The sequence below is a fragment of the Dipodomys merriami genome, unplaced genomic scaffold (assembly GCF_024711535.1).
Source record: "Dipodomys merriami isolate MVZ:Mamm:240054 unplaced genomic scaffold, mDipMer1.0.p SCAF_28, whole genome shotgun sequence".
Classification (NCBI taxonomy): domain Eukaryota; kingdom Metazoa; phylum Chordata; class Mammalia; order Rodentia; family Heteromyidae; genus Dipodomys; species Dipodomys merriami.
The window spans coordinates 5,080,324-5,102,804 of NW_027204270.1; the positions used below are offsets into that span (position 1 = coordinate 5,080,324).

A 22,481-nucleotide genomic window follows, 5' to 3' on the forward strand; every position below is an offset into this window, starting at 1 on the left:
TAGATGAAATAAGGTTACTAGATAGAAGCTAACTATACAAAAACTACACATCACCAGCCACAAACTAAAAACAAACACTTTTTACAACGAAGCTATCCACAAATGCAGCAAAATACAGCAAGCAAGCTGACAGGAGGAGCAGCTGAAATGACAGAGCTCCCGGGGCAGCCCCGAGCTCAAGCCCCAGTGCAGCCCCGAGCTCAAGCCCCAGTGCAGCCCCAAGCTCAAGCCCCAGTGCAGCCCCGAGCTCAAGCCCCAGTGCAGCCCCGAGCTCAAGCCCCAGTGCAGCCCCGAGCTCAAGCCCCAGTGGGAAACGTGGCAAGAAGGCAGGAAAGGGCAGGCACTCCCCACACAGCACAGAACATCCAGAGAGAGTTTAAAAGACCCCAGTAGAGCTGGGGGCTGGGGCTCACGCCTGTAATCCTACTCAGGAAGCTGACATCTGAGCACCTAAGCCAGCCGAGGCAGAAAAGCCCATGTCCAATTAATCAGTCCAATTAATCACCAAAAAGCCAGAAGTGGAGCGCAAGTGACTGAGTGCTAGCTCCAGCGAAAGAAGCTCAGGGACAGCGCCCAGGCCCTGAAGCCCCAGGATGAAGGCACGCTTGTGTGTGGGCATACACACACACACACACACACACACACACACACACACACACACACACACACACACACACACACACACACACACACACACACACACCACAAGCCAATTCCAGGTGATTCATAGATTTAAACACCATAGATTAAATAATACAATGCGAGACATAATCAGGGGAGGATTTCTTAGGTAGGGCTGATGAAATTCCTCAAAGAAACCGTCACAATTGGATGGCACTAAAATCAACAGCTCGCCAGGGCTTTGCACCAAGTGCACCACAGCTGCTTTGAAATCAGTAAGGAAGACAGACACGGGTGGAGATAGAGGCCAGGGCTTGCGGAGCCTGCTCCCGGGCGACCTGCGCCCCTCAATGGGGGTGTGGAGATGTGAGCCACAGCCGCCATGTGCCACAAGGCAGCGCCGGGCACCGCCCTGAGTCACAGCCTCTGGAAAACTCTCCACGTTGCCCATGAAGGCCACACACATGTGGACCCTAGAAATCCCTCCGGGGCTCAGCCCGGACCGTGCACAAGTCCACTCTATACACCAGCATGGAGTGTCGCCGCCTTATAGCAGAAGCGGCCCAAACACCCGCCAGCAGCTCCAGTCTGACCGGCGCTGACACGCGCGGCGGACACGAGCAGCTGCGTCCAACACAGACACAGATGTGCTCAGAAACCAAACCGTGAACTATGGCCGGCGCCAGTGACTCACGCCTGTCATCCTAACTGCTCAGGAGGCTGAGATCTGAGGATAGAGGTTCAAAGCCAGCCTGGGCAGTAAAGTCCGTGAGACTCTTATCTCCAATTAACCACCAGAAAACTGATCGTGGTGCTGTGGCTCAAGTGGTAGAGCGCTCGCCTTGAGCTGAAGAGCTGAGGGACAGCGCCCAGGCCCAGAGTTCAAGCCCAGGATCGACAAAAAAACAAACAACAAAAACCAGAGGCCCAGAACATTCCTTCACCCTTCCCACCACCAGAGGACACAGAGGCCCTAGCAGACCACCACTCCGCCATGCCTTCGTTTGGGCCTCCTGGGCTCCTGGCGCCTGGGAGATGGGTTTCTGACTGGGCCGGAGGCCCTGGTGTCCACACTGGTGACCAGATCGTGCATGGATTTACCTGCTTTCCTCCCTGCCTGCTTCCCGGGGTCTCCTTCCAAATTAACCCCTCATGTAGGGCAACCCCTACATAAGACACATGGACAGAACACAGCCAGAAAGCAAGGAATACAGAAGTCAGACAGCGATGCCCTCTGAACAGGTGGAGAGAAGGCTGGGAGAAGGGGCGGGAGGGGTGCGGAGGGGCGGCGGGAGGCCCCGGGGATGGGCATGCGTGGTGAGGAACCCGAATGCTTATTCTGTGCCCTGTACTTTTCTGTGTAACTAGTTCCTAATAGGAAAATCATGAGATCTTGATTCCCGACAATTATTTTGATAGAAGATGAAAGAAAACTGAGAACGTCTGAGTCTTTAGGGGTTGTGTAAGCAGGGCTGCCCATAGATGGAGAATTTAAACAAACTGAGCAAATAGTTCAGGCACAGACGCCACTTGAACGTGAAAGAGCCTGGCAACAAGGTTCAGGGGCCCCCCAGCCGGCAGCCACGGAGCCGGGCAAAGCCAGCGCTGACAAGAACACAAGAAAGAAATTCCTCCACTGGCGGACACCAGCGAGTGGTCACGCCTGTAACCCCAGCGACTGAGGAGGCGGAGATTTGAGGATCGCAGTTTGAGGCCAGCTTGGTAGGAAAGTCTGTGAGACTCATCTCCAATTAGTTTCCCCACAAAAGCTGAGGCGGAGCTGCGGCTTCCCGCCGTAGAGCTCAGGGACAGCTCCCGGGCTGAGTGTACGCCCCAGATCGGCTCCAAAAAGATAGTGAGAGATGGAATATCCATTATATATCTATGAGATTTGTGCATATATATGATATATAGTATCTATCTCATAGATATATACATATCATACGTATATATATCCCACGTAACCCACGGTTCTTTCCCTCCAGGCTCTGCAGCCCCAAACAAGCTCATTCACAAAGTAAACAACCCAACGGCCATGCTGGAAGCCCAGGCCTGCGGCCCACTGTGGCCTCGGCCTCAGCCAGCACTGAAGCCCGGCAGGCGCGGCTCTTGCGCCACCCGGTGGCCGCGGCTGGCACGTGCCAGCCTGAGCCTCCCACTGGGCCTGGGCCAGGACAGGCGCGGTGGCCCCCACAGGTCACACCCGCCCCGCCCCGGCCATCGTTCTGTCTCCCGTCTAGACAGTCAGGAGACAGCGACCTTGTCCGCACGGGGAACACTCCAGCCCTCATCTGTCCTTGAAGGGTTAAAAAAAAACAAAACCGAATGTCCTAGACTTGAGAGGTTAAAAAAGGCCAAAGGCATTTTTGAAATTCCTCCTCCACAATGGCCGGGCTTAAGCCTCCTCACCGCCTTCGCGTGAGACCAGAGACCATGCTCTCCATCCTCCCCCTCCGTCCTCCTCCTGGCCCACTCTCCGTCCTCCCCCTCCGTCCTCCCCCTCCGTCCTCCTCCTGGCCCACTCTCCGTCCCCCCCCTCCATCCTCCTCCTGGCCCACTCTCCGTCCTCCCCCTCCGTCCTCCTCCTGGTCCTCTTCATCCTCACCCCCCACTGGCTGGGGGCCACCCGCTCCCCGTCCCCACCGTCTCTCGCTCGGCTCCTCTCCTGGATGTGGGGCTGGAGCACGAGGCTTCTCCGAAAGTGACAAGAGGTGGTGGGCTCGGGGTAGAGTGTTTGCCTGGTGCAGGGAGGTCCTGAGTTCTAAACCCGCCACCTCAGGCTGGGAAGGTGGCTCAGTGGTAGAGTGCTTGCCTTGCATGCATGAGGCCCTGGGTTCCATTCCTCACACCACATAGGCAGAAAAAGCTGGAAGTGGCGCTGTGGCTCAAGTGGTAGAGCTCTCGCCTTGAGCTGAAGAGCTGAGGGACAGCGCCCAGACCCAGAGTTCAGGCCCCACAACTGACCAAAAATAAATAAGAAATAATAAATAATAAACGCACCACCACAAGAAGAACACGAGGCCGAGACGGGGAGGGAGGCGGACAGCAGCAGCCCCGCCTGTCTTGTCTCTGCCATGCTGCGTCGGGGCCTGGCCGGCCGTGCCGTCGGGGGCCCTGCGTGCTGCGTCGGGGCCTGGCCGGCCGTGCCGTCGGGGGCCCTGCGTGCTGCGTCGGGGCCTGGCCGGCCGTGCCGTCGGGGGCCCTGCGTGCTGCGTCGGGGCCTGGCCGGCCGTGCCGTCGGGGGCCCTGCGTGCTGCGTCGGGGCCTGGCCGGCCGTGCCGTCGGGGGCCCTGCGTGCTGCGTCGGGGCCTGGCCGGCCGTGCCGTCGGGGGCCCTGCGTGCTGCGTCGGGGCCTGGCCGGCCGTGCCGTCGGGCCCCTCAGCTCTGCTCACAGCCTCTGCTCTCACTTCTGCCCACACAGTGGGTCACTTCCCCTCCCATGGACTCAAAGCCGGCTTTGAGCAACTTTCGTGGCACCAGTTTTGGCATCTGTGCCAATTTATGTGGCTGGAATTTCATTTCAGGTGGAACAACTATGTGATGTATCACTAGGTGACTAACCGGGTTCATTTCTACCCCAGGGCTGGTGTGGCCTTCCTCCCCTCCCCCCCAGTGTCAGCATGGCTGGGCCCTCACCATCTCCAGAACTTTCTTCAGACATCATTGTCCCAGTGAGGATCCCTCCACAACCCGATGCTGTGATCCCAGCTGCTCAGGAGGCTGGGCTCTGAGGATCAAGGTTCAAAGCCAGCTTGCCCAGCAAAGTCTGTGAGACTTTTTACCGCCAGTTAACCACCAAAACGCTGGGTCTGGCGCCGTGGCTCAGGTGGTACAGCGCCAGCCTGGAGCTCCAAAGCTGAGGGCCCGTGCGGGCCGTGTGGTGAAGCCCAGGCCCGGCTTGCGTGTTCACACGCGCATGCACGCTGTGCACGCATGTGTGGCGCCCCTCCGGCGGCTCTGGAGCTGTGCCGGGCCCAGCTCGTGCGCAAGGGCGCGGCGCCGTCCACGTCCGGCCACTGGCCGTGGGCGCGGGGACGAGGTGCGGCCTGCACGCCCCCGAGGCCGCCTGGTCCCCGCCACAGGGCACCGCGGCTCCTGGGACTCAGCGAGCGCCCGACGCGGGGCCCGACGTGGGGTTTCCACAGCCCAGCTCGGCCGGCACCGTGTGTGCGGACGCGGGCACGCGCGCGTGGTTTCCTCTTCAGAGCAGGCGTGTGCGCTGTGCACGTGTGTGCGTGTGCTCTGTGCATGTGTGTGTGTGTGCGCTGTGCGTGCGTGCATGTGTGTGCGTGTGAGCTGTGCGTGTGTGCAGGTCTGTGCACATGTGTGTTCTGTGCGTGTGTGCATGTGTGTGCATGTGCGTGCATGTGCGTGCATGTGTGCGCTGTGCGTGTGTGCATGTGTGTATGTGTGTGCATGTGTGCGCATGTGTGTGCTGTGCGTGTGTGCGTGTGTGTGCGCGTATGTGCGCGTGTGTGCGCGCGCGCCGGTCCTGGGACTCGAACCCGGGCGCGGTGTCCACGCTCGGCCTCCACCGCCTGAGGCACCGCGCCGCGGGCAGCACCGGGGCGCACTGCGGACGAGGGTCTGGGCCTTCGCGTCCGGGCTGGCTTCGAACTTCCGGAGCTCGGCCTCCCGAGCCGCGGGAGGTCGGGTCCGCGCCTCGCTGGCCCGCGTCGTCTCCAGGTCGGGCGCGGGCTACGCGGCGCCTTTAAGGCCGCGCTGCGGGCCGGCGCGGGATGCGGCCGTGACGTCAGCGCCCCGCCCGCGGAGGAGCTGCGGCAGCGCCCCGCGCACCGAGCCCGCCGGGATGCGCCCCGCCTGGACCCGCAGGTACCCGCCTCCGCCGCCGCCGCCCGCCGCCCGCCGCCCGCCGCCCGCCGCCCGCCGGCCCAGCCCCGCACCTGCCGCGGGGCCCCGCGCCGCCTGGCCCGCCTCGTGCGGCGCCGATCGCGAGGCCCGGCCCCGCGCCCGGGGCCCCGCGACCCCACGCGGGAGCCGCGCCGCGTCCCGAGCCCCGCAGCCCGGGAGTGCGGGGCCGCGGGGGGTGCGGGGCCGTGGGGAACGCGCGCTCCCCCCCCCTCCGCCGCGCCCCTCCCCGCGGCTCCTCCCCGCACAGCCACGGAGGCCGCACGGCCCGCGCCCGCGGCTCGGGCGTCCCGGTGACCCAGGGCAGCCACCCAGAAAGCGGGGCGGAGCTGCGCACGCCCTCGGGGGCCCCGGCCTCCCCAGCCTCCCCGGGCCCCATCCTCCCCGGGCCCCGGCCTCCCCGGGCCCACGGCCTCCCCGGGCCCCGGCCTTCCAGCCCCATGGCCTCCCCGGGCCCACGGCCTCCCCGGCCACGGCCTCCCCGGGCCCCGGCCTTCCGGCCCCATGGCCTCCCCGGGCCCACGGCCTCCCCGGCCACGGCCTCCCCGGCCACGGCCTCCCCGGGCCCCGGCCTTCCGGCCCCATGGCCTCCCCGGTCCCACGGCCTCCCCGGGCCCACGGCCTCCCCGGGCCCACGGCCTCCCCGGGCCAACGGCCTCCCCGGGCCCCGGCCTCCCCAGGCCCACGGCCTCCCCGGGCCCACGGCCTCCCCAGGCCACGGCCTTCTCCGGCTCACGGCCTCCTGGGGCCCACGGTCTCCAGGCGCCTCGGACGCGGGGAGGGGAAGGGCCGGGGTCTCGGGACCCCGGAGGAGAGGCGACCGCACACTGCGGGAGACAGCGGGCTATTGGAATGACAGGGATGTTTTCATCCTGTGTGGTCCATCCCACCCCATCCCCTTATTCTGCAGGCGTGAGAGGGCGATGCGGAACGTTCTGGAAGCATGGCAGGGCTGTGGGGGATTTGGGGTTCAGGGACACGTACACGATCGCTTTTGATGACAACTATTCGTAGGTGCTAACGATGGACCAATGGGTATCTGCATTGTTCAAGTTCTGTCGTTCTTGGGGTGTGTGCATGTGTGCGCATGCGTGTGTGCGCATGTGTGTGCAAGCGCATGCACACACGTGCCAGTACTGGGGCTTGAACTCAGGGTCTCACACTCTTGCTTGGCCTTTTCTGCTCAAGGCTGGCGCTCTGTCGCTTGGGTCACATCTCCTCCTCTGGCTTTTTGCTGGTGATTCGAGGTGAGCCTCTCAGATGTGCTGCCTGGTTGGCTTTGAACTGGAGCCCGCAGCGCTCAGCCTTCCTGTAACCACAGTCACGGGTGTGAGACCCCGTGCCCCACACTCTCATCTTTCTTATTTTCTTTTCATTCATTTTTCTAGTAACATCTGAAGATGAACTTCCAAAAAGTCTTCAGACTTTCTAGAACAGCTCCTGACAAATGCATTCCATCTTTATTTTTTATTTTTTGTCGGTCCTGGGTCTTGAACTCTGGGCCTGGGCGCTGTCCCTCAGCTCTTCAGCTCAAGGCGAGCGCTCTACCATTTGAGCCACAGCACCACTTCCGGCTTTTTTCTTTTTGCTTATGTGGTGCTGAGGAATCAAACCCAGGGCATCATGCATGCAAGGCAAGCACTTTACCACTGAGCCACCTTCCCAGCCCCCCCCCCCTCCATTGGTCGGTTATGGGGCTTGAACTCTGGGCCTGGGCGCTGTCCCTCAGCTCTTCAGCTCAAGGCGAGCGCTCTACCACTTGAGCCACAGTGCCACTTCTGGTTTTCTGGTGGTTCATTGGAGATAAGAGTCTCACGGACTTTCCTGCCCAGGTGGCTTTGAACTGCGATCCTCAGATCTCGGCCTCCTGAGTTGCTGGGATGACGGCGTGAGCCAGCGCTCGGTGGCATTTCCACTTTCCAAAGCCATACGTGTACCCTAGGCCGCAATGCAGGTTTTCTTTCTTTTTCTGAACGGGGCCCGCAGTTCGTTCCACAAGTCGAGGGGCGCTCAGGTGTACTTAGTGGGGTGGGCACTGCTGGGGTGGGGGGCAGGCGGCCTGAAGTGGGGGCCACCTGGAGCGAGAAGAAGGCAGCCCGGAGGGCTCCGAGCCCCAGCTCCCAGCAGGCCTGTGTGCAGGTGCCCGGGTCCTGAAGGAGGCCCATGCTGGGGTGGGTGGGGGGTGCTTGCGTGGGGAGGGGCGCTCTGTTGCCCTCTTGTAAGGGAGTGCTGACCACTGCGAACCAAGGAGGTTTTGGAAGAGAGGCTGATTGGCAGGTTTTACTCGGCAGAGGCCCCGGGGCTGGATCTAAACAAGCCTCACAGTTTGGGAGAGCTCCCTCTCGGTCAGCCCGCAGGAGGCAGCGCATCTGCGGAGTCTTAGCTCCATCCTAGCTTGGTTGATAGGACAGGGCGGCACTTTTCTAAGATCACTAGTTATTTACAGAGTGACAGTAGAGGGGCTGTGTCTGCGCCATTCCCTGTCACCTAGGGACGATGCATCTCTTAGCAAAGCTTAAAGGTCCTCACCAACGCCTCCCTGCCGGCCTTCTCCCCACCCTCAGCACAATGCTGGGTGTCTCTTTCTCATGATCACTCCCCCTGGTTAGAATACCTCTCCTCTCTTTCACCTAGCTCAGAGGCATGAACTGTGTCCTCATCTTATCTTTATGACCTTGGTTTCTTGGTCCTGAGAAGTAGCCAAATAGGAGGGCTGTGTAGGTAGATGGGTTGGTAAATACTTGGAAGGGAAGATAAATGGATGGGTGAATGCATGGATGGAGGGATGAATACTGGGTGGATAGGAGTGCTGGATAGAATCTTGGTGAATGGATAGATGAGCAGGTGGATGATAGATGAATGGGTGGGTGCATAGATAAACGTATAGATGGGAAGATGTATGTATATGATGGATGGATGGTGGGTAGATGGATGGGCAGATGGCTGGTAAATGGATGAATAATGGATGGTGGATTGGCAGATGGATGACTGTATAGATAGATGATATATGTGGGTGGGGGATGGTGGAGGGATGGATGGATGGTGGTGGGTGGACAAATGGATAGATGAGTGGATAGACGGATAGGTAATGGGTAGATGAGTGGATGGTACATGGATGAAGAGATGGATGCTAGGTAGATAGATGGATGAATGGATGGATGGGTAGATGAATAGATGGGTAGATGAGTGGATGGATGGATGGATAATGGGCAGATGAGTGGATGGATGGATGGATAATGGGTAGATGAGTGGATGGATGGATAATGTGTAGGTAAGTGGATGGATGGGTAGATCTAAAAAACTAGCAAGTACCCACAATGTGTTAGATAGTTGTGTAGAAGTTAATATCAAACATAAGGGTTTAAAAACTGAAGTTGGAAACTAATGTTGAAAGAAAGCCTGGACTGTCCGTGCTGGGTGTGATCAGTGTCCTTGTCAGGAAGTGGGTCAAGGGGCTGGGAAGGTGGCTCAGTGGTAGAGCGCTTGCCTTGCATGCATAAGGCCCGGGGTTTGATTCCTCAGCACCACATAAGCAAAAAGAAAAAAGCCGGAAGTGGCGCTGTGGCTCAAGTGGTAGAGCGCTAGCCTTGAGTTGAAGAGCTGAGAGACAGCGCCCAGGCCCAGAGTTCAGGCCCCACGACCAGACCCCAAAAAAATTAAAAAATTAAAAAAAAAATAGGAAGTAGGTGAAGGCTGGGAAAGTCGGGGGGCCGCTTCTCTGAGGAAGGACATCAAAGGAATTTTAGTCCCTGACTTGTCCTGTGAGGTGGAACGGACTATGTTCAGAGAAGCTGACATCATTCTAGAACTTTCTTACTGCTGTGCTTCATGTATGTGTGGGGGGGGGAAGGGAGGAAGAGAGGAGGGAAGACAGAAAGAGGGACAGAGAGAGAGAGAGACAGAGAGATTCTGGGGTTCAAATTCAGGGCTTTATGCTTTCGTTGAGCTTTCTCACTCAAAGCTAGTTAGTGCTTTACCACTTGAGCCAGAGCTCCGCTTCTGGTTTTTCAGGAGTCCATTGGAGATGAGTCTCATGGATTTTCCTGCCCGGGCTGGCTTTGAACTGTGATCCTGAGTCGTTGGGATTCCAGGCGTGCGGCCCCAGTGCTGTTTCTTTAGAGGGAACCTGTTCGGTGTGGGTGCTGCTGGGCGGCTCTGAGGCCGGCGTCCGCTCCTCCGGATCTGGTGGAGGCAGGGAAAAAAAATCCCCAGGGAGCCAAGGGGGTGGCTGTGACCCCGGGGAGGAGCACTCAGGGTCCCCCCACCTCTGGTGTTTTGGGAGTCAGGAAAAAGCAAAACGAGGCCTGGACATGGAGCCCGGGGCCTCCCACAGCCTGGTGTGACCGGCCTGGCCTTGGGGAGCAGCCTTGGACCCGCTCACAGGGTGGACGGGCCGTGCTGGGGTGTGTGTGTGGGGGAGAGTGGCCCCGACCACCCCGGGCCGGCGCAACGCCACACTCCCGAGTGCCAGGATGGGCGCTGGTGCCCTGACCAGGCCCCCGGGCCGCTTCCCCGCAGGGACTCCCAGACGCGCCGCCCACGATGACCGCGCCGGCGGCCAGCGGCAGCCCTGCGGGCGACACGCTCTGCCCGGGCCTGGCCCCGCAGGACTCATGCAGGACGCACGTCTCCAGCTACGCGGGGTCCCTGACACGTCACATCAGCCACCGGGCCAACAACTTCAAGCGACACCCCAAGAGGAGGAAGTGCATTCGACCCTCTCCACCCCCGCCCCCCAACACCCCCTGCCCCCTCGAGCTGGTGGACTTCGGGGACCTGCACCCCCAGAGGTCCTTCCGGGAGCTGCTGTTCAATGGTTGCATCCTGTTTGGCATTGAGTTCAGCTACGCCATGGAGACAGCTTATGTGACCCCCGTGCTCCTGCAGATGGGCCTGCCTGACCAACTCTACAGCCTGGTGTGGTTCATCAGCCCCATCCTCGGTGAGCCCAGCCTGCCCTGGTGACCATGCACCTGGAAAATTCTGGAAGCTTCTAGAAGCTTCAATTGAAGCCACTTGAGGGTCTCCCAAGGGACCAGGGAGGAACAAGAGTTAAGTCCCCTCTAACTGGGCTATACAGATAGGAATATACAGATAGGCTGGTCGTACCCATTGTATTGTTTTTGTTTGTGCCTGTCCTGGGATTTGAACTCAGGGTCTGGGCAGTGTTGCTGAGCTTTTTCTGCTCAAGGCGAGCGCGCTACCACTGGAGGCACAGCTCCACTTTGTTTTTTTTGTGGTTAATTGGGAGATCAGAGTCTCGTGGACTTTCGTGCCCAGGCTGGCTTCAAACTGAGATCCTCAGATCGCAGCCTCCTGAGTAGCTAGGGTGACAGGCAAGAGCCACCAGCGCCCGGCCCATACCCACGTTTTCAGTTTGTTTAAGCCAAGCAATAGGAAGGAAGTTAGCCACCAAGGAATCCGCCATCTTAACTTTGTGGATTTCCGGTGTGGCTTCTTAGTGGCCTTGTTGGATCCAAAGTGGATGATTCCAGGTGATTCCAGAAGTCTGGTTCTCTGCCTTCTGTGCCCTCGTCTTTTGGCGTGCTGGGCGGTGGGAGGGCAGGTCCCTGGCCAGCGTGGCAGGGCTGTCTTGGTGTCCTGGGCACCCCAGCTCTGATCCAGGCCTGCTCTGTTTCAGGATTTCTGCTGCAGCCTCTGTTGGGTGCTTGGAGTGACAGATGTACCTCAAGGTTTGGAAGGAGGCGCCCTTTCATTCTTGTCCTGGCCATAGGTCTGTTGTTTTAGCATGGAAATAAAACAGAAAAAAAAAAAAAGCCCCAATTGCTTCCTTTTAGGAAAAGCTAAAAAGCCTGAGCAAAGCCATCTCCCGCGACCCCGGGGCCTCGCTCCCCAGGCGTCTCCAGGCCCTGTCCCCTAACCCAGCTCTGAGAAGGAACCACTGGGATTGTTGTGGTTGTTAATGTGTGTGGTCCTGAGGACTTCTTTGATCATTTTTAATGGGTTAGTGAAGTTCAGCTCAGTCCTGCTCTGCTTCCCTGGGGAAAAACTGCCCGAGTATGAACACTATGGTAGATGCAGGTGAGCTCTCCCGGCTCTGCTTCAAGGGTCCTCGATTCTCCACCAGGTAGCGAGCCGTGGGGCAGAGCTGGCCCGTGTCCTCCGAGTGACTCGGTCTCTCTGCTTCCAGGGGCGTTGCTGGGCCTGTCCCTCCTGCTGAACGGCAGGGACATCGGCTTGGCCCTGGCCGACACGGCCACCAACCACAAGTGGGGCATCCTTCTGACTGTGTGCGGGGTGGTGCTGATGGACTTCAGCGCCGACTCGGCCGATAACCCCAGCCACGCGTACATGATGGATGTGTGCGGACCCGTGGACCAGGACAGAGGCCTGAACATCCATGCTCTCCTGGCGGGTGAGTCTGGCCCTTCCTATGGGCCAGGCTGGGGCGGGGCCTCCAATCAGGGCCAGGCTGGAGGTGGAGCCTCCATCAGAGCCGGGCTGGGGGGTGGAGCCTCCTCAGGGCCTGGCTGGGACGGGGCCTCCATTAGGGCCAGGCTGGGGGGGTGGGGCCTCCATCAGGGCCAGGCTGGGGGCGGAGCCTCCATCAGGGCCTGGCTGGGGGGTGGAGCCTCCTCAGGGCCTGGCTGGGGCGGGGCCTCCATCAGGGCCAGGCTGGGGGCGGGGCCTCCATCAGGGCCAGGCTGGGGGCAGGGCCAGGCTGGGGGCGGAGCCTCCACCAGGGCCGGGCTGGGGGGTGGAGCCTCCTCAGGGCCTGGCTGGGGTGGGGCCTCCATCAGGGCCAGGCTGGGGGCGGAGCCTCCATCAGGGCCGGGCTGGGGGCGGGGCCTCCTCCGGGCCAAGCTCAGGCAGAGGAGCTTGAGGTGGAGGAAATGGCGTTTATTAGAAGTAGATTTGTCTGCTGCAGCTGGGTCACCATGGCAGCGCTCAGACGTGCATGTTGGCCTGAGGCGCCTCTGGGGCAGCTGTCTGGTGCCCGGGGCTGTGGGCAAAGAACCCCACACTGTGACCAAATCCCAAATCCTTGTGTGTCAATGGCCAAGGTCCTGAGAGCTGCAGGGGGAGGAGGGGCAGGGGGACGAGGGGCAGGGGGACGAGGGGCTGGGGGAGGAGGGGCAGGGGGACGAGGGGCTGGGGGAGGAGGGGCAGGGGGAGGAGGGGCAGGGGGTGGAGGGGCAGGGGGACGAGGGGCTGGGGGAGGAGGGGCAGGGGGACGAGGGGCAGGGGGACGAGGGGCTGGGGGAGGAGGGGCAGGGGGACGAGGGGCTGGGGGAGGAGGGGCAGGGGGTGGAGGGGCAGGGGGTGGAGGGGCAGGGGGTGGAGGGGCAGGGGGACGAGGGGCTGGGGGACGAGGGGCAGGGGGACGAGGGGCAGGGGGACGAGGGGCAGGGGGACGAGGGGCAGGGGGACGAGGGGCAGGGGGAGGAGGGGCAGGGGGTGGAGGGGCAGGGGGACGAGGGGCTGGGGGACGAGGGGCAGGGGGACGAGGGGCAGGGTGGCGCAGGCCCAGTTGGCCGCCAGGGAGGAGAGCAGCAGGGGACGGACGGCACGGACACGCACGCGTGTTTGCGCTTGGCTTTTTCAGTCAAGACTAGTGCTCTGAAACACAGCACCACTTCTGACTTTGCGCTCTATAGAGATGGAGTCTCAGAATTGTCTGCCCAGGCTGGCTTTGAACCCCTGTCTTCAGATCTCAGCCTCCTGAGTAGCTAGGTAGCTGGGATTATGGGTGGGAGCCACCATGCTCAGCTTGGAGTTGAGCTCCTGACACATTCACGCCCGGTGAGCCAGAGGGGACTGGAAAGGCCTGGAAGGAAAGGTGTGGCTGGTGTGGACTATGCGTGCTCTGCAGGTGGAAGGCCGGCCTTGCCTCCCCGGCCTCTGACCGCAGCTCACCCAGGAAGGGCCTGGGCAGGTGAAGGCCGCGGGGCCCCCTTGTTGTTCTGCCGGGGTCCAGGGGAGACAGATGCGACCAGCCGGTGCTGGCTGCCTGTGGGGCGGGGGCTGAGGCCGGTCCTCTCTCCCAGGCCTCGGCGGCGGGTTCGGCTATGTGGTCGGGGGAATCCACTGGGACCGAACCGGCTTCGGCAGAGCGCTGGGCGGCCAGCTCCGCGTCGTCTACATCTTCACCGCCGTCACCCTGAGCGTCACCACGGTGCTGACGCTGGCCAGCATCCCCGAGCGGCCTCTGCAGCCCCCGGGGGAGAAGAGGACGGCCATGAAGAGCCCCAGCCTCCCCCTGCCGCCATCGCCGCCCGTGGCCGTGGACGCCGGGGCGGGCGACGCGCTGCCCACGCCCGCGGCCGGCGGCGTGTACGCCAGCTTCTCCAGCCCCATCTCGCCGCCCAGCCCCCTGACGCCCAAGTACGGCAGCTTCCTGAGCCGGGACAGCTCCCTGAGCGGCCTCAGCGAGTTCGCGTCCTCCTTTGGCACGTCCCACATCGACAGCGTGCTCATCGACTGCTTCACCGCGGGCCACGACGGCTACCTGGCCCTGCCCAGCAGCCTGCCCAGGCAGGCCGTCAGCGCCAGCTTCCCCCGCGCCCCCGACGGCTGGGGACGGCCGGACCGCAGGGACGGGGGCCTGGCGTCGGGCGCCGACGGGGACGTGCTGAGGGTGGGGTCCTTGGACGCTTCCAAGCCTCGGGCGTCTGGGATCCTGAAGAGACCCCAGACCCTGGCTCTCCCGGACGCGGCTGGGGGCGGCGGCCCCGAAACCAGCCGGAGGAGAACCGTGACCTTCAGCCAGCAGGTACAGGGCCGGCGGGGCCCCCGGTCCCCGGGCGGGGTGGGCTGGGGCGCCGCCGTGCGGGCGTCAGTCCTGTCGTCCGTCCGCATGCTGGAGCTGTGGCCCGGGCCGCCCTGAGCCCCGACGCTGTCGCGCGGCCACGTGGCGCCCAGGCTTTCCGTTGGAGACAGCTCTTGTAGACAGTAGCCCCGGCCAGGCCCTCTCCCTGGCTTCTGGCACTTTCCCGCCGCCGCCAGCCCACAGCCCTTTTGGGCCGCCACGTCGGAGTCTTGAAAGCCGGGGGCCGCCAGCCTGCCGGCCTCGGGCCGCCTCTGGCCCCCGGTGCCTGACTAGTCAAGGCGGAGGCCATGGCGCCTGTCGGCGCATAGGCTGCGGAGAGGGCCTTAGGTCATGCTGGGCGGACGCAAGGCCACCGGCTGCTCGGTGACATCCGACGGATCTCGAGGTCGGTGAGGCAGCGGTCGTGCCCCTGTGCCCCTGGGGCGCCGTGGGGGGTGAGTCAGGACCTCGGGGTTCGCGACTATGGTCCCCTGAAGCCATCGGGGCTGCCCGGGTCGTCCCTGGCCGCGGAGAGGGGCCGGAAGGGCTGGAGGGGCGGCGGCCTCAGCACCCCTCCGGAAGGGGCTTGAACCCCTTATTGTCAAAGACAAGAGGTTGCTCCCCACCCCCTGCTCAGGGCCGGGCCACCGGCCCGCGTTTCTCGTGCGCCACTTCCGGTTCCTGGGAGATCAGAGTCTCGCGGACTTTCCGCCCCGGCTGGCCTCGAACCGCGCGCGACCCTCAGATCTCAGCCTCCCGAGTGGCGAGGGTGACAGGCGGGAGCCACTAGACAGGGCTTCCCACGTCCCCGGGTGCGGGTGAGACCGCCGTCCTCAGGTCTAACATCTCGAGCTAATCCGAGCACGTGCGGGCTCAGCGGGGCGGCGTGCGCCCAGCGCCCCTGCGCCTTGCCCGCGGGGATACCCTGGTGCCCGCCGGGCCACGCCTCCCCTCCCCAGCCGCGCAGGCCCCCAGCTGAACGGCTGCACCCCGAAGGACTGGGGCGCTTGGCCTGAGTCCCCCAAGCGGTGGGGGAGCCTTTGCATTGCTGTGCGCACCTGTGTGTCTCCCCCAGCCTGAGGAGCCCGGGCGGGCTGGGGGCCAGGCGGGGCCGTGGGGAGCAGCCTGGGGGCGGGGCCAGGTGGGCCGTGGGGAGTGGCCTGGGGGCGGGGCCAGGTGGGCCGTGGGGAGCGGGCTGGGGGCGGGGCCAGGCGGGCCGTGGGGAGCAGCCTGGGGGCGGGGCCAGGCGGGGCGTGGGGAGCGGCCTGGGGGCGGGGCCAGGTGGGCCGTGGGGAGCGGGCTGGGGTGGGGGGGCCGTGGGGAGCGGGCTGGGGGCAGGGCCAGGCGGGCCGTGGGGAGCGGGCTGGGGTGGGGGGGCCGTGGGGAGCGGGCTGGGGGCAGGGCCAGGCGGGCCGTGGAGCGGGCTGGGGTGGGTGGAGCGGGCTGGGGTGGGTGGGCCGTGGGGAGCGGCCTGGGGCGCGGGGCCAGGCGGGCCGTGGGGAGCGGGCTGGGGTGGGGGCGTGGGGAGTGGGCTGGGGGGCGGGGCCAGGCGGGGCGTGGGGAGCGGCCTGGGGGCGGGGCCAGGTGGGCCGTGGGGAGCGGGCTGGGGTGGGGGGGCCGTGGGGAGCGGGCTGGGGTGGGGGGGCCGTGGGGAGCGGGCTGGGGGCAGGGCCAGGCGGGCCGTGGAGCGGGCTGGGGTGGGGGCGTGGGGAGCGGCCTTGGGTGTGCGGGGGCCGTGGGGAGTGGGCTGGGGTCGGGGCCAGGCGGGCCGTGGGGAGCGGGCTGGGGTGGGGGGGCCGTGGGGAGCGGGCTGGGGACAGGGCCAGGCGGGCCGTGGGGAGCGGGCTGGGGTGGGGGCGTGGGGAGCGGCCTGGGGTGTGGGGGGCCCGTGGGGAGCGGGCTGGGGTCGGGGCCAGGCGGGCCGTGGGGAGCGGGCTGGGGTGGGGGGGCCGTGGGGAGCGGGCTGGGGACAGGGCCAGGCGGGCCGTGGGGAGCGGGCTGGGGTGGGGGCGTGGGGAGCGGCCTGGGGCGCGGGCCAGGCGGGCCGTGGAGCGGGCTGGGGTGGGGGCGTGGGGAGCGGGCTGGGGGCGGGGCCAGGCGGGCCGTGGGGAGCGGGGTGGGGGGGCCGTGGGGAGCGGCCTGGGGGCGGGGTGGGGGGGCCGTGGGGAGCGGCCTGGGGTGTGGGGGGCCCGTGGGGAGCGGGCTGGGGGCGGGGCCAGGCGGGCCGTGGAGCGGGCTGGGGGCAGGGCCAGGCGGGCCGTGGGGAGCGGGCTGGGGCGCGGGGCCCCAGGGCTCAGGGCTGACGTGTCTCGCTGCCCGCACAGGTGGCCAACATCTTACTGAACGGCGTGAAGTACGAGAGCGAGCTGACGGGCGCGGGCGAGCCGGCCGACCAGCCGCTGTCCCTGCGCCGCCTCTGCGCCACCATCTGCCACATGCCGGCCGCGCTGCGCAGCCTGTGCCTCAACCACTTCCTGGGTGAGCAGCCTGTGCCTCAACCACTTCCTGGGTGAGCGCGGGGCCTCCACCCTCGGCCTCGCCCCCCGGGCCTCGCCTCTCTGGCTGACTCCCTGGGCCTCGTCTCCCGGGCCTCACTTTCCAGACCTCGCTCCCTGAGCCTCCCCCGCCCCCTGCCTCCCCGGCCTCACTTCCGGGCTCCTCCAGACAGCACTGAGGGCGGCCCGGGGCCCTGGGCTGCGAGTGGACGCCCGCCCACCCACGGCTCGGGCTCTCCACCTGCTCCCAAGCGGCCCTACACCTAGGGCTTCACAGACCCAAACCCCCAAGACTCCTGGGGGTTAAGCAGGGGACCCCATGTTCCACAGTGCTTCCTCACCCCCCCACCACGGAGCTCTCCACGGATGCCCTTGAAGCTCCTGAGCTGGCTGGGGTGACAGCCCCAGCGGCCTGGTCTTTGTGCTAGGTAAAGGCCGGGCCTCTGAGGCCTCCTCCTTCCCTCCTTCCCTCCCTCCCTCCCTCCCTCCCTCCCTCCCTCCCTCCAGGGTGGCTGTCGTTTGAGGGCATGCTGCTCTTCTACACGGACTTCATGGGCGAGGTGGTGTTCCAGGGGGACCCGAAGGCGCCCCACGCGTCCGAGGCGTACCAGAAGTACAACCGCGGCGTGACGGTGGGCTGCTGGGGCCTGTGCATCTACGCCTTCAGCGCCGCCTTCTACTCAGGTACAGCCCGGCCACCTGGCGCGTGGGGCCGCGGAGGGCGGTGGAGGCTCATTAAGAACCTGCCTGTCAGCCCAGCTACCCAAGACGCAGAGCTAGGAAGACACAGTGTGAGGCCAGCCCGGGCCGCGTTAGCGAAGCCCTCATCTCCGCTGTAAGGCGTGTGATGGCACCTGCCTAGGATCCCAGCCGTTAGGGAGGCAGAGATTGGACAACTGGGCAGAAAATGAGTAAGATCTCATCTCAGTGGGATGTGGTGGTCCACACCTGTAGGCAGCACTACACACGCAGGGTAGGGAGGAAGATGGAGGTCTGAGGCTAGCCCAGAATAAAGTGTGAGACCCTATGCAGATGGTGGGGCTGGAGTGGGCGTCCATGGGGCGCGTGCTGGGCCCTGAGCTCACACCCTAGTACCTGTCGCAGGGAGAGGAGGTGGTGAGGAAGAGCATGTGGCTGCTGGCTCACTGGGGCTCTGTGATCGTCAACCTCAGCCCCTACCCCTGAACCCCCAAATCATCTGGGTGACTAAGGGCGGCGGGTCCTGCCTTCCATCCTATGTATTCCTGGGGCAGAAATACCTTGTAGTCAGGGGTGAGCCCGTGAGCCCGCATCCCCTGCTCACCCTGCCCGTCCACAGCCATCCTGGAGAAGCTGGAGGAGCGGCTGAGCATCCGCACCCTCTACTTCATCGCCTACCTCGCCTTTGGCCTGGGCACTGGGCTGGCCACGCTCTCCCGGAACCTCTACGTGGTCCTGTCCCTCTGCGTCACCTACGGTGTCCTCTTCTCCACGCTCTGCACCCTGCCCTACTCGCTGCTCTGCGACTACTACCAGAGCAAGAAGGTGAGCACTTCTGGTGGCATGCTTCCGGGGACTTCCCCAAGGCCCCGCCCCAGCATGGGGAAGATGCAGTGAGTCCTCCTGAGTGTCCGGCCCCACTCCTGCACCTGCCGTGTCCCCCCACCAGCCGCCTCCATGCAAGGTGAGAGGCCTGCCCTTCCCCCTTCCCCAGCCCACTTCCAGGTCCCGTGTTAGTAGCAGAGACTCAGGGCCAGGCTTGGAGGATGGGAGGTGAGGCACGAAAACCCAGTGATCAGCGTCGATGGTATAGTAAAGCAGAACGGCCAGAATGGGCCAGGCACCGTGGCTCACACCTGTCATCCTGGCTGCTCAGGAGGCTGAGAGCTAAGGTCCCTGGTTCAAAGCCAGCCTGGACAGGAAAATCCTCAGGACTCCTAGCTCCAGTGTGTCACATAAAAACTGGAAGTGGAGCTGTGGCTTAAGTGGTAGAGCTCTAGCTTGGAGAAGAATGAAAACAAAAAGCTCAGGGACAGCCCCCAGTCCCCATGTTCAAGCCCCCAGACTGGCACAGATCTCAAGCCAGAATGATGTCCCACGTGCACCTACATAAGACAGCACCATTTTAAACAGGCCGGCGGGGCGGGGCTGGGATCTGGGCCTGGCCACATGGGCGTCTGAAGCAGAAGGGAAACGTTGGTGGAACCTGTCCCTGTCACGCAGACAGAGGCCCGAGGACCACGCCTCGTGGGTGGCACTGTCCCCACAGCGACAGTTGCCTGGACAGCGGTGCCACACCCTGCAGGCTGGCCCGTGCTGCCCCCTGCCCCATCGCTGCTCCTCTGTGCAGCGGGTGGGGAGGAGCCAAGGAGCCCCCCCCCCCCCAGCGGAGCCTTGGCTGCTCTGGGAGGGCCCAGGGGAGTGCTGTAGTGCATCCTGGGCTGACTGGTGGAGTGCGGGGCGTGGAGGCGGAGCCTCGGCCCGGCAGCTGTCCCCAGGGAGCAGTGGAGGGCGGGAGGGGGCAGGCCTCCGGGCTGGGCTGTGGCATGGCACTGACGCCCCATCTCTCAGTTCGCAGGGTCCGGGGCGGACGGCGGCCGCAGGGGCATGGGTGTGGACATCTCCTTGCTCAGCTGCCAGTATTTCCTGGCCCAGATCCTCGTCTCCCTGGTCCTGGGGCCCCTGACCTCGGCCGTGGGCAGCGCCACGGGGGTGATGTACTTCTCCAGCCTTGTGTCCTTCCTGGGCTGCCTCTATTCGTCCCTGTTTGTCACTTACGAGCTCCCTGCCGGCGACACAGGGGACCAGGAGTACCAGCCTCTCCTGCTCAACGTCTGATCGCCACCCCCCCCCCCCCAGCCCGGACTCCGGACTTGTGCAGGGCCAACGGCAGCCACCCCCCTCCAGGAACCCCAGGCTTTGGGGGGGGCAGCTTCCGGTGAGATGTAAATATGAGGTAAAATAAATGGACAGCAGCAAGCCTGCAGTTTCAGCCGCCCTTGGTGTGAGATCGCCGGGGACTGAGCTGCCGAGGGGACTTGAGCAGCGGGAGGATACAGCTTACTGGTGGGAAGTGAAGGTGTGGGCCAGGCATGGTGGCTCACTCCTGTAATCAGAAACGGAAGCAAAAAGGGCTGGGGGTGTGGTTCAGGTGCCTGCCTGGCACGGGTGAGGCAAAGGAGAAACAAAAAGGAAGGCTATCTTGGTGTAGTTCTCAATCTGGGGTGACTGTGCCACCCCTCCCTAGGACTGTGGCAGGGTCTGGACATGGGTTCCATTGTCACCACTCAGGTGGCCGCCGCTGCCATGGGGGAGGGGGGCGCGTACATGTCCCACGTGCACACCGGCTCTAGTGACAAAGAATTCCCGAGTCCTAGGTGCTAACAGCGCTGAGGAGACAGATTCTGCATGCCACACTGTGGAGATGGGAGGCCCCATCATTCGTTTACTCATTCATCCCTTCACCCCCGTGCCCACCTGCCATGGTTTGGATCTGCAGTCTCCCGGAGGCCCACATGGGACCACGTAGTCCCCAGCCCACAGCAGTTTGGGGGGGGAGTAGGGTCACGGGGCATGCCCCAGAAGGGGATCTTAGTCCCTCAGCCCTTCCTCTCTGCGTTTCCTGGTAGCAGGTATCTTCTTCCTCCACCCACTCTGGCCATGCTGCCTTGCACTGGCTGAGGTCCCCGCAGCCCCTGGCCACAGGCTGAGCCTCAGGCATTTCATTACCCACCAGTGCAGGTACCCTATAAACACCCAGCCAGTGCCCTGGCTCCAGGAAGCAGTGGCAGACGTTGGGGACTGGCTGCAAGTGACAGGTGTCCGTCCACAGGTAAGGGGTGAGGCGCTCAGCCTGCACGAGCCCTGCGTGAGACTCCTGGAGCAGTGCTCTGAGGGAGGGAGCCATCTCTGAGCGGGGGACCCCAGGCCCGGAGATGCCCGGAGAAGTAAGAATGAGGGGGACCTCCTACTCAACACCATCTGCCCCCCAACTTGAAGGCAGGATGCCTGCTGGGTCCCAGAGCACACGGTGTGCTCACTAGGGGAGGCAGAGAGGCAGAAAAGCCCTGGCCTCTGTCATGTGCCTCGGCCTCTTCTCTTGGCCTCGGGCTTCCCCTCCACCATCACTGTCCCACGGCCACCTGCTGCCCTGCTGGACCAAAGTTCCATCTCCCTGCAGCCGGAAGAACTGTAGACTGAGGCCTAGGCCCCACGCCATCCCAGGACGCCTGGCCAACCGACATGCCGCACCCACTCCTCACGACCACCTGACCCCGCGCGGCTTCCCACTTGGGTGGTCCTTGCTCTGCCTTCAGCTGCCATCCTGCCCTGTATGCGTGGCACTGTGGGAGGCGGCCCCCACACCCCAAGAGAAGCACAGGGAGTCCCTGCCCGGCCTGTGACAAGCCTCGGACTGGTCTCCTTGGAGCGGTCTCCTGCCGTTTCCTCATTTCCCTGGATCTGGGGACGCGTCTCCCACGCACACGTTGCTTGGGGAGGTGGCTTAGGTTTCTGAGAATGTACGTGGCTGCCCCCACTCTTTTGCTGAGCATGGGGAGAGGCTTGGGGCGGCCCCATCATGGTGGCCTCTAACCCTGGGCCTCCTCCCTCCAGCTTTCAAAAGCAGAGAGGGCGTGCACGGCCCCAGGCCTCCGCTCTGAAGTCTGCCCAGGGACGCTGGGCACGGCAGCGTGGAGGGTGGTCTTCCTCCTCCAGAGCTGTGGGGGCCGCCGCCGCCAGTCCAAGAGCTGCACCCCACCTCTCAGCTCCTTGCTGACCCGAGCGGGGATGGAGATGCAGCCGCCGAGGGCAGTGCCCCGAACCTGCCACCGCGTCAGGAGGGACGCGCCGACCCCATTCACACAGCACGCGCGCCGTGCAGCAAGCGCGGGGCCGGGACGGGCGGAGCGGCCCCGGCCCTCCCGTCATCCCACTCGGGCCACTAGACACGAAACTAAAGCTGCACAGCTGGAACCAGAGCTGCTCCCGACTGTCCCCCGTGAACACACAATGACCCCCGCTCTGCTACTCACCGGGGACACTGGGGATCCCCGGGGACTGCAGGGGCAGGGACAGCCCCTAGGCCGTGGTTTTTGTATTTTTTCAGTACCAATTGTGGGGCTTGAGCTCAGGGCCTGGCCATTCTCGCTTGAGCCACTTGAGCAACGGCTCCACTTCCAGTTTTGGTAGTAAATTGGAGGTGAGTCTCGCACTTTCCTGCCTGGGTTTGGCTTTGAACTGTGAGAGCCTCAGATCACAGCCTTCATATGCTCCAGGTAGGGAGGGTTGTGGTGCGAACCCCAATTTTTACCTAGGCTTTGAGGTGTGGCGGAAAGCAAAAGACACCACCTGTGCGCACAGCCTCATCATGTTGGGGCCCTGCCCCCTCCCCCCTAGCACGGCACAGCGCCCCCTGCCCCGCCACCACAGCCCTGCTCTGCTGTGACCTTTTCCAGCTGCCGCTTTGCCCAGGCCCTCCCCCCCCCCCCCCGCCCCGCCCCATTCTCACAGCTCCTGGGAGGACAGGTACCTGGGCTGTGACCACTGCCACCTGTGGCCAGGACCAGGAACAGAGTGACAGGGAGTGCCGGCAGGTGCATCCGATGATCACAGCCTCCCGCAGCCTGAGCAGGCACTGCCCTGAAGTCCTGCTTCAAATGTAATCATCACTCGGGACATCTGTCCCAAGAATGGAATCCACCAGGTCTGAACCCCCGAGGACAGGCATGGTTGTCAGGGGCAGCAAG

General features: G+C 64.0%; 1 protein-coding gene across 3 annotated transcripts; it reads left to right on the top strand.

Moving 5' to 3' along the window:
* Positions 1-5,394: 5,394 nt before the first annotated feature.
* Positions 5,395-19,704, top strand: Slc45a1 (solute carrier family 45 member 1). 3 transcript variants are annotated; one of them, XM_070037274.1, is made up of 9 exons: positions 5,395-5,454; positions 10,009-10,432; positions 11,132-11,224; positions 11,642-11,866; positions 13,500-14,224; positions 16,585-16,738; positions 17,263-17,439; positions 18,074-18,279; positions 19,306-19,704. In XM_070037274.1, exons 2-9 carry the CDS (start codon positions 10,033-10,035, stop codon positions 19,570-19,572), a joined length of 2,247 nt encoding a protein of 748 aa, XP_069893375.1. In that variant the 5' UTR covers positions 5,395-5,454; positions 10,009-10,032; the 3' UTR covers positions 19,573-19,704. The 3 variants fall into 3 exon arrangements, with proteins under 3 accessions (XP_069893375.1, XP_069893376.1, XP_069893377.1); XM_070037275.1 differs by lacking the exon at positions 5,395-5,454 and adding an exon at positions 6,711-6,737; XM_070037276.1 differs by lacking the exon at positions 5,395-5,454 and having other exon boundaries at positions 10,399-10,432; positions 11,132-11,183.
* The last annotated feature ends 2,777 nt before the right edge of the window (positions 19,705-22,481 follow it).

Coding starts and splice junctions, on each gene's coding strand:
- Slc45a1 (XM_070037274.1), top strand. CDS start 10,033: ATGACCGCGCCGGCGGCCAGCGGCAGCCCTGCGGGCGACACGCTCTGC. Junction 10,433..11,131: donor GTTCATCAGCCCCATCCTCG/GTGAGCCCAGCC, acceptor GCTCTGTTTCAG/GATTTCTGCTGCAGCCTCTG. Junction 11,867..13,499: donor CATCCATGCTCTCCTGGCGG/GTGAGTCTGGCC, acceptor CCTCTCTCCCAG/GCCTCGGCGGCGGGTTCGGC.